The sequence below is a fragment of the Microtus pennsylvanicus genome, chromosome 11, assembly GCF_037038515.1.
Source record: "Microtus pennsylvanicus isolate mMicPen1 chromosome 11, mMicPen1.hap1, whole genome shotgun sequence".
Lineage (NCBI taxonomy): Eukaryota > Metazoa > Chordata > Mammalia > Rodentia > Cricetidae > Microtus > Microtus pennsylvanicus.
In genome coordinates, this window is record NC_134589.1 from 47427474 (window position 1) to 47438785 (window position 11312).

Genomic DNA, 11312 nt, shown 5'->3' on the forward strand with positions numbered 1-11312 from the left:
GATACACCAGTGAACATGGAAATCAAAGTACAATGAGAAAATGTTGCAGGTGCTTAATTAAGAATGTAAGGATTTGAGATCATATTAGATATTAAGTCTTCTGTTATACATTTCCAGGATCATTTATGCAAGGAAAGGAGGAGGATATAGCTAGATGTCAAGGACAATCTTTCCTAATTTAACTGCACCACTACACCCCTTCCCTTTCATGTACTGAACAGTTATATAGCATGCCCTTTCATGTAGGTTATGTAATAAGGAACACATTACATAAAATATTGACATCATTATGTTTATTACATGAAATTAGTTAAAAATCCCAAGTACTACCATGATAAAGAGATTTTGTTACTGAAGATAACTCTTATCAGGGCCCCCTTAATGTCTCTGTTCCTCAGGCTGTAGATAAAGGGGTTCAGCATGGGAGTCACCACTGTGTACATCACAGCCATGGCAGTTTCTTTCACAGCAGAGTTATTAGTTGATGGACATAAGAATAGACCAATAATTGTCCCATAGAAAAGAAACACCACAGACAGGTGGGAACCACAGGTGGAGAAGAGCTTTCGGAGACCCTGGGTAGAATGAACCTTGAGAATAGAAAAGACAATCCTTACGTAGGAAATAACAATGAGAAGGAATGGTATAATACCAATGAGACTACTCATGATTAATAACATTAACTCATTAATGTAAGTGTCTGAGCATGCCAGCTTCAGGAGAGCCAATACATCACAAAAGAAGCTGAGAATCAAGTTTTTCTCACAAAAAGACAATCTAGCCATAAGCAGGGTATGCATCATGGCATTGAATGTGGCCAGCATCCACATTGGCAACAATAGACAAGCACAGAGCTTGGGGCTCATGATGCTGGTGTAATGAAGTGGAAAGCAGATGGCCACATAGCGGTCATAGGCCATTACAACAAGAAGGAAGCTCTCCATGTCTCCAAAAAACATTAGAAAGTACATTTGTGTCAGACATTCTGCATAGGTGATGGTTGGGTCGTGGCTCTGCATGTTCTGAAGCAATTTGGGCATTGTGACAGAGGAAAAGCAAAAATCAGAGAAGGACAAGTTGCCAAGAAGCAAGTACATAGGAGTGTGGAGATGAGAGTCCAGTAGAATGAGGATGAAGATGATGAGGTTTCCAAGGACGGTGGTGAGGTACATGGCCAGGAACAGTACATAGAACAGGTGCTGGTGTTCTGGGGAGATGGGCAGACCCATAAGGAGGAATTGGGTGATGATACTTTGGTTGTTTCCAGTCATGATCTAACTCCAATGACTTTAAGAAAAATTGTGAACAGTTTTATAATCTCCCCATGGTTGATTGTATATGAGATAGATCATTTCTGTTCTTCAATATCATTTGTTTACCTTAAAAAGAATATCATTTTCCTTTTCTTATATTCTTTGATTCACAATGGTATAGAAGAACTTTAATCTCTTCAGTTCTTCGGATGTCCTTTATAGGCAATGACATGCTATTTCAGTCCCATATACACTCCTGATCCTCCCTCAATTCGTATCCATGTTCAAGTGAAACCAGACATGTTTCTGAGACACACATTGTGTGTTGCATGTTCTTTAATAATTAACATTTGTTCCATCAAAGTTATTGTTATCTCTACACCCAAGTATGTCAGTCTTTACAACCATGAATGACTTTGCTTAATTTTGCCTTTACATGTTATAATAGTATAGTATAGTCATTTCTAATTGCTTCTGATATTCACAATGTATTAACAAATCTCTTTCCTGCCTGTCTGCTTATTTCATGCAGCTGTAGCTCACCCCACTCTGTAGTTTTTTTAAAGGATTTTTATAAGATGGATCCTCTTAATTTTAATAAACCCCAGTAAAATGCATATATTTTAATGTGATAAATTACCAATTAGAGACATTCATAGTTTTCTGTCTAACCTATAGAATTCACTACCCCATTACAGACTAATATTCTTCTATGGACTTTCCCCCCAAATCATCTGAGTCTCAGTGGATACCAAGAGAAAAAAATCCTCTCTCTCCTAACATCTTCTGTCTCCCATGTCTCTAGTTTCTCATAATAAAATAAAATTAGTTCAAGAACCATTATATACCTTATTGCATTTTATGTTATTCTTACCTTGAATTTCAATCTTGTGCAATATATAGTTTCTCTTTTTTATCCTTTTCTTACTCAGACATTTATGACCATCCAATCATGTTCCTAGAAATGGATGCCATGATTTTCTTTCTGAAATATTGAGGACAGCATTTAATTTCAACCCATATTCCATGTCTACACACTAGTTTCTTCAGTATGTTTTACCAAGACTTCCATTATGAGATTGAAATACTATACTCTTTCCGTGATTCATTCCTCAGGTGAATGAATGTCTTGTTCTTTAAGGACAAAATTCCTATAATGTGCACAAATGATGTTTGCTTTTCTGACATTTATCAACCTCTAGAGCCCATTATGGACCAAAACACTGCCTGAATTCTTCTCTCCAACAATGATAAATTTCAAACTCAAGTTTGTGCCTCCATCATTTCTGATTTGATGCTCATTTTACCTATTATATGCTCTCACCTGTCACGTGGCATGTCCCATTTACAATTCCACAACTGATATGTCATATGCTAAGTTGCATGTGCCTCTACACACAATGAGTTCTACTACCATGTTCCCTCTGCTTCTTGTACTCATCTCACAGCTACCAATGGCGCTGCTCACTGTTTCACAGCTATTGTTGCCAGACTATAACTTCTTGCAGGAAAGGTCATGACTGCCCACATGCCATAGCAAGACCAGCCCTGCCTGAATGAGACTCAGTGTCCATGCAAATTTCCTGGCTGTGCTATAACCTCAGACAAAGACTCTTTCAAATTTAAGATAGATATGCACATCAACTCCAAATAATTACTCTTCTTCAATCTCCCCAGAATGTAAACTCACTAAACTTGAAATTTTTAGCACTAAAATTTGATACTCTGTAATTAGCTTTACAGATGTAGGTGTGTATTCATGGAAAAGTATTGTGGTGGAAAAGATGCAATGCTCTTTTCAGTAATATTAATGATTCATATTTTTTTCCTTAATTCATATGATTCCACTAATAGTGATGTCGAAAATTATATATGATGAATATTTTTTGAAGTAGCAGTTACTTTGATCTTTCTCTTGACTTCATCTTCAGATATCCATACCTAACATTTTAGTTAATTATTATAGGAACTGGTCTAGGTTCTGGTAGTAATTTTGATTGAATTATAGCTCTGGAAATTTCTATGAAGGTATTGTATACTGTTACTAACATTTAAATTATTAATTAACATTAAGTAATCATAAATTAACTCTAACCCTTCATAATGTGATGATCTTCATGTATTCAGTTGGTGGAAATCACAGAAATACTGGTGTCTTGAGAATATTCATCCAGATTTCTTTGGATTTGAGACTGTAACCTCTCCCCTATTACAGTTATCAGTTCCCAATTGTGTGGGCTGTATCTTCAAAATAGCTCCTGGTCTCATTCTGCTTTCTTTACATAACTCTGTCTAATTAACCCTACTATATATATTAGCTGGCAAAGAAGTCAAGGGGAAGCACAAAGAGATATGAGTACAGGGCCTGGGCATTGACCTCAGTGGTACTGTAGTTATGTAGCATGCTCAAGTTCCTGATATCCACCTCTAACTGAAAAAATATTAGAAGAAAATAAATGATACACAGAGAGGTAGGCAATACTTCTGTGACACTAGTTTACTGAATCTAGCTGCTGGAGTCTCCATTCTCCTGTCATTAGTGCTGCTGCATTAAGAGCTTAACATTTGAATGTCATGATTGGTGACAATGGGAAGGGCAATATAAGTGAAACTGTGTACCTAGTTTCTCTGAATAATTCTTATTCTGTGAATGAATGGGGCCCATGCCTTATGTAGGTGTTGCTGGATATTTTGAACACACTATTATACTACTGAGACTGAAATAAGGTATGATTGAATCAGTTCTGAGCTAGCTTTTAGCTGACCAAAATTAGCCATAGATGTTTTGCATGACTGAGAATTTATATAGAAACATGGTAAGTAATAGGGAAGGGTTTAGAAAGATTCCCAGCCCTTTTGGATCCAGGAAGGAGGGAGTGAGGAGGTCAATGGTCACTTTTCAACCATTTGTCTTATCATTTAGATTCTTAACTCTCATGTCTGAATCCTGAGTTTTTATTGATAAAGAATAATTAGATAAACTCATCATGCAGGCATACAGGCAGATATTACAAAGCAGAGGTCACCTTTGAAGCTTTCTCATTCTGATAAATAGGCCTTTACTTTTTCAATTCTTTACCTGAAACTCAGAGGAGAGTCTTCCATATAAATTGTTCAACCAGTCAATATACATGCAATTCACCTGGAATTCCCTGAAAACAGTGACTCTTATTTTCAAGCTGATATTCAACTTTATAATCAGACACTCAGGGGACATCAATATTCTGGTAAATAGGTCTTAGTAAGAGGCAAGTACATCCATTACTTGCAGTTTCAGAATTCTGAGCTCATTTAGAGATGGGTCCTGTCAAAGTTGACTAATGTTCCAAAGATAAAGATGTTTTAAATGAAGACTTAAGAACTCCAGAATTTATTGTTACTACCCTCTAAGGAGATGTTATTAGATTGACATGGAAAAAGAATTACCCCATAAGTAATTGTATTAAACCAAATAATCACCAAAATGGTTATTAATGGATCTATAGAACAAGATATTTCTTCAACATGGCAAATGTTGAAAAGTATAGAAATGACAAGGAATTTTGTCATACCTGAAAACTGCCAGTCGTGTTATACAACTGGAAATGCAAGATCCATAGACTGGAGGATAATAAGGTACCTCCTGACAACTTCTCTAGGATGACTGAAGGTATATTAAGGTCCCTTCTTCAGATTCTGTCACATTTATTCATTACAACCAAGGAAAGAACAGAATCTGTAGTCAACATCTTCTTACAAGTCCCCTTCTAGCCATCTCTGGACCCAAGAGGCTCAGCATCCCAGTGGAGTCCAGATACTTCATAACTCATTAAAGATAAAGTAATTACCCATGACTTATCTAGGACCAATTTTCTCAGTTCCCAGAAGTGCGGGCTGATGATGGCCACTGATCAATTCTGAATATACTCATATAGAAAGTGGAAATGAAGAAAATCAATTCATACCTACCATTTGCCTGGTTATGCAATGGGCAGGATTTATGTGTAACTCCAGTTTAGATTTTTATGTAAGTTAAGGGCTGGCTATCTGAAAACCACTGAAGTAATTGTAAATGATTTATGTTTAAAGAAATTTACTGCTTTGTTCTTGACTATCAATTAGTGTGGGTAGAGTTGTTCTCAGAATTCTTCTGTGACTCTCTAATTTTCCTTGGCAGGTATACCATGCCTTCTCATTCCTTTCTTATCATACTGACTTATGTTCCTTTATTTATTTTTAAGCTAAGCTAATAGTTTTTTTTAATTTTTATCACTTTATTAAAAGGACACTGTTTGGGCTTTATTGACTTCTTTGCATATTTGATTTTCTTTTTTTCACATTTTCTTTTTCATTTTGCATACCAGCCCCAGTTTGCCTCTCTCCACTTCTCCAACCAACCTCCTCTATATATCCCACCTCGATTCATGCCTCAGAGGGGCTAAGGCCTCCCTTGGGGATTCAACAAAGTCTGGTATACTGAGTTGAGGCAGGACTAAGATCCTTCTCCACATTGATGGAGGAAGGTCATTGGTTAAATAAAAAGAAACTGCTTGGTCCTCATTGGTTAGAAGATAGGTGGGAAGAGTAAACAGAACAAAACGCTGGGAGGAAGAGGAAGTGAGGTCAGACTCGACAGCTCTCCTCTCCGGAGCAGACGCCTCAGAGAGACGCCATGCTCCCCGCTCCAGGGAAGATGCATGCTATGAATCTCTGACCCAGGATGGACTTAGGCTAGAATCTTCCCAGTAAGACTGGTGCTATACAGATGATAAGAAATGGGCTAGTCCAGGTGCGAGAGTTAGCCTAGAAGAGGCTAGGTAGAAATGAGCCAAGCAGTGTTTAAATGAATACAGTTTGTGTGTTGTTATTTCGGGGCAAAAGCTAGCCGAGCAGGCGGCTGGGGTGTTGGGGACGCAGCTCCGCCGCCGCTCCTTATTACTACACCACATATCAAGTCTGAGCAAGGTATCTCACCATAAAGAATAAGTTCATGTATACAGGATAAGTCCTGGTCCCACTGACAGCCCTTTGCCAACAGATCAAACCACATAACTGTTACCCATATTCAGAGTGCTTAGTTCCATCCCATGCAGGATCCCAAACTGTCAGTCTAGAGTTTATGACTCATATTAACTTGGGTGAGCTATGCCTGTGATTTCCCCAATCTTGATCTTGTCCCCCTTGCTCATATTATCCCTCCTCCCTCTTAAACTAAGCTCTTGGAGTTAAGAGCAGTTTGTGAATTACTGAATCTACTTTTATAAGTTACTGGATGCAGGTTCTGTAATGACAATTACGGTAGTCACTAATGTGAAGGTCAGGTCAAGAATCCTCTCCACTATTGCTAGGAGTCTTATCTGGGGTCATCCTTACAGATTTCTGAAAATTTCTCCACACCAGATTTTACCCTAACCCCATAATGGCTCCTTCTATCAAGATATTTCTTTCATTGCTCCCGCTCTCTTCCATCCCCCAACTCAGTCATCTCAAGTCCTTGTGTTTCCACCCCCATCCCCCCTTTCTATCCCTCCTTCACTGCTGGTGAGAGTACGAACTTGTTCAGAATGCATTTTAGTAGTGTGAATGTATTCAGTGGGTAAAAAGGCTCTAATTAGTCAGTAGCTGAATTCTCCATCTTCAATGAGATGTGTAAGTGTAAACTGTAGAAATAGTTCCTTACCATCAGGTTGTAGATAAGCCTCCAGTGCTTGATATATGTTACATCTAATTGAGGTATAGGCCAAAGTGTCACAAGGAAAACCCACAAAGCACTCAGGCTATTGCCAAGGTTATTAGCTGCTCTCTACAAACTGATAACACAAATGCAAACTCTAAAATTTTCATACGCAGAAAAAGAACACTATTTAGCTCTGTCACTATGTAAAATAATTCTTTTCTTAGTATTTGCATAAGCTTTGAGGATACCCCCTATGACATCTTTCTTAATGATCTAGTTAGGTCTCAGTGCAAAAATTGAAAAATCTATTCAGAAAATGGAGGAGAGGGGCTGTCACAGTTACCTAGTGTTTTGTTTGAAAGAAAATGGCCCAAAGGAAGTGACATTATTAGGAGGTGTGGCCTTGTTAGAGTAGATGTGGTCAAGTATGTCTTTGGGGAAGCAGGCTTTGAGGTCTCATGTATGCTCAATCCATGCTGAGACAGGTCCCTTCAGGCTGTCTTCAAATTCAAGATTCTCAACTACTTCTCTAGTACCATTTCTACATGTGTGATGTTATTTCCCACCATAATCTATAAGCAAGCCAACCCAAATAAATGTTTTCCTTTATAAGAGTTGCCGTGGTCATGGTATCTCTTCAAAGAAAGTGAAACCCTATATAAGATACCTACTAAAAGTATAGAACTGGGTCTGTTGCTGTGACTGAAATAAGTTTTGGGACAGAGGACGTACAATGGTCTACAAAGCTTATATAGTTCTCAATTGTTTGTCCTTCTGCTGGGGAATGTAGCAACAGTTTCACCAATATTGAAGTTGAGGATCCCATTCAACCATGTCTGCTCCTTTTGTTAGTTAGGATCTCTGTGATTACAGAGATGAAATAAAGTACTTAAAAGAGGAAAAGGTTATGATTCTACTCATGGTTTCAGGGCTTCTATCCATGGTCAATTGGCTTAACATTACTTTCCTTTAAAAAAACAGGACGAAGGGAACCCTGACTGCTCTTTGGACTGGAGAGGGAGGGGGAGAGGAGTAGGGGGAGGGGGAGAAAGGTGGGAGGAGAGGGAGAAGGGTGGGAGGAGGGGGAGGGAAGTGGGAGGCTGGAAGGAGGCGGAAACTTGTTTTTTTTCCTTTTCTCAATTAAAAAAATAACAAAAAAACAGGCTATCTTGAAGGTGTAAGTCATAAAATAATCCCACACCAGTTTGGAATTATGATTAATAAATGGTTGAATTACCTTGTTGACAGCTCTTAAATATCCATTTACCATTCTCTGCTACTAGATTTTATTTTTATAACAAACACAGGATAATTCCAAGGGCTAGTTGATTCCTCAATATGTTGAGAACCTGTACCAATCGTTCTAAAGCCTGCAATTTATCTTCAGCTAGAGGCTGAACCCATATTGACTTCTCAGTTAGCCATTTTAAAGGTAGGGCTGTTGGTACCTCTAAAGGTTTGTCCGTTGCTTTATGTTCTTGTACAGCCTAAATGGCTGGTGACCTTTGCTCATAATACTTTATTACATCCTTCCCAGAATTATGAGTTCCTGGGACTGCAGGAAAATTAATCTGGGTATTGCATTGCTGTAGCAGGTCACGGCCCCATAAATTTATTGTAACATCACCTACATATGGCCTCAGCTTTCCTCTTTGACCTTCTGACCTAATACAGTTAACCCATATCATGCTTTGTTTAACTCAAGATATGGTTCCAATTCCTAGTAATTGAATCTGCCTCTTAAAGAGGCCAATCTGGATGTCACGATTCTGGAGTAATGATGCTCACATCCACTCCTGTGTCTATCAAGCCAATAATTATAATTCCATTTATATACACTCTCAGCTTTGGTCTCTAATAATTTATAGAAGTTTGCCAAAATATATGCTTCTTATTTCCTATTTGAATTTCTGACTTATCCTCCAAATTTGAGTCATCATTTAGAACATTATGGTCTTGCACAGAAGGTTGTAGAGTTTATAATTTTCCTAGTGTGACATGTCCTCCACGGTTACTGGGAATGACTGGGCCACTTTTGGCTTGGGGGCCTGCAAGAGGCCCCTCCAGGAGGTTCCCATGGTATCTGGTTGCCTTGATTGTCTCTTGTTGATCTGCATTCATTGGTCCAATGTCATCCTTTACCACACCTCCTACATATACCTGAAGGCTGAGGTTTCCTATTCTTGTCATTCCCAGGTGAGGTATTATTCCTAGAAATTCCTTGCCTGCAATCCCTATTCAGATTTATCTAATTTGCCACAATTAAAACATTTGGCAGTTTGGTGTCTCCTCATTGCTTTAGAAATCACTCCTTCTACCCAAGATTCATTATTGTAGTTAAATGCCTTAAAATTCATTATATTCTGAATTCATTCATCCATAGGTGCTGATTTAGACTTTAAAGGCATTCTACATTTACATTTTCAAAAGTCAGAGATTCAAGAATTATTTGTTTAGCTTCTGGGTCTGTTATTCCTATTTGAAGAGCCTTAATTAATCTTTGTAAAAAGTCAGTAAAGGGTTCTCTCTGTCCCCGCCTAACCCTGGTATATGATTCGATCCTTTTCTCTGATTCTTGTAGTCTATCCTGAGCATTCAAAGCTGCTTTGTGGCATAGAGACAATACTTCTTCATCATAAAGAGCTTGGTCATTAACCACAAAATTATCAGCATGGGAAGAAATCCCAAGAGGAGCAATAATGACACTTTTATGTTGAGAGTAACCAACAACTGTCCAATTAAACTTACATCCCAATCAATGGGAATGATTTCATTCCTAGCAGTGTATACCAAGCCAGTTATTTATTTTTTAATTGTCATTATTGAGCTATATATCTTTTTTCTTCTCCACTCCCTTTCTACCCAATTTCTATCCTCTCCCATGATTCCCCATGATCCCAATTTACTAGAAAAATCATATTTCTACTTCCCATGTAGATTAGATCCATGTATGTCTCACTCCTCTTTGCTGTTTAGGTTCTCTGGGATTGTGAATTGTAGGCTGGTTTCTCTTTGCTTTTTGTCCAAAAGCATTTATGAGTGTGAATATATTATATTTGTATTTCTGGGTCTGGGCTGCTTCACTCAATGTGATGTTTTCTAGATCCATTCATTTGCCTGCAAATCTCAAGTTGTCATATTTTCCATTGTGTAGTACTGTAGAAGGAGCTGTGGGCTGCATTCCTCCTACTGCCCAGCTCTTGGTCACCTGGCTACCTTATGCTCTGAAATAACGGCACACAAATTGTATTCATTTAAACACTGCTTGACCCATTACTTTCTATCCACTTCTTGGATAACTCTCATATCTTGTTTAACCCATTTCTAATAATCTGTGTCTTACTGAGAAAGATTCAGCATGTAAGACCTGGTGGCTAGCTCCATTGCATCTGCCCTGGAGAGGAGAGGCATGGTGTCTGCCTCACTTCCTCTTCCTCCCAGCATTCTGTTCTGTTTACTCCACCCACCTATGTTCTAACCTATCAGGCCAAGCAGTTTCTTTATTAACCATGACTGAATCCACAGAAAGCCTGAGAAAGCTTGGGAAAGAATAAAGCATGTTTTCTTGGTAGCAGCAATTTCTTGGGTCTGCTCTGCTTGCTAGAGGCAAGCAAGCACTCTCATCTAAGAGAGGGGCTTCCTGACTCAGCTTTAGCTGCAAAACCCTGCAGCTCTTAAGAGGTCCTGCCATGAAACACTTAAATGGTGTTGATAAAAGCTGACTGAATGCTTGTTTGTTTTCAGCTGTAGTAGGAAAAAAGTTGTGCTGTTTTAAAATGCCAACTTTCGGGGCTGTCCTGCCAGTGCAAACTCTGACTCTTTGAGGCAGGAAGGCCGGCTATAGAGAGAGGACTTGAGTGTTGTCTGTTGCAGCTCTCTTGCTGGCAGGGACCTTGAAATGCCATAGAGTTGTGGCGATAAACATGGCTACAGTCAGTACCTCCGTCATGAGGCTGTAAAGCTAAGCAATGGGCTGGACAGCTGCCAAAGCCATGGCTTTAGTCCTACCGATATTGCTTGGTAAATTAAAGACTTGTGTGGTCAAAAAAGAGACATATACAGAAAAAGAAAAATTCAAAGTCAAAGAAAACGTTTAAATGGTTTACAGTGTGTTAAAAATATATGCAGGCTAAAGGTTAAAGTTCTTAAAGTAAAAAAGAAAAACAAAGAGAGTAGTTTGGGTGTGGTGGTACACAACTTTAATCCTAACACTTGGGAGTCAGAGGTAGATTGACCTCTGTGACTTCAAGGTGTCGCAGGACACACCTTTAATCCCAAAGCCTGGGAGGCAGAGACAGGTGGACAGCCTGGTCTACAGAGTTATTCCAGGACAAAGATATACAGAGAACCTGTCTCAAAAAAATAAAAGTAAAAATATATGAAATAGAGGTTAAAATAAAGCC

General features: G+C 38.6%; 1 protein-coding gene across 1 annotated transcript; it reads right to left on the reverse strand.

The window, feature by feature from the left end:
* Nucleotides 1-326: 326 nt before the first annotated feature.
* Nucleotides 327-1271, reverse strand: LOC142831937 (olfactory receptor 1496-like). The gene has a single exon (XM_075942358.1). The coding sequence runs from the start codon at nucleotides 1269-1271 to the stop codon at nucleotides 327-329; it is 945 nt and encodes a 314-aa protein (XP_075798473.1).
* Nucleotides 1272-11312: the final 10041 nt, after the last annotated feature.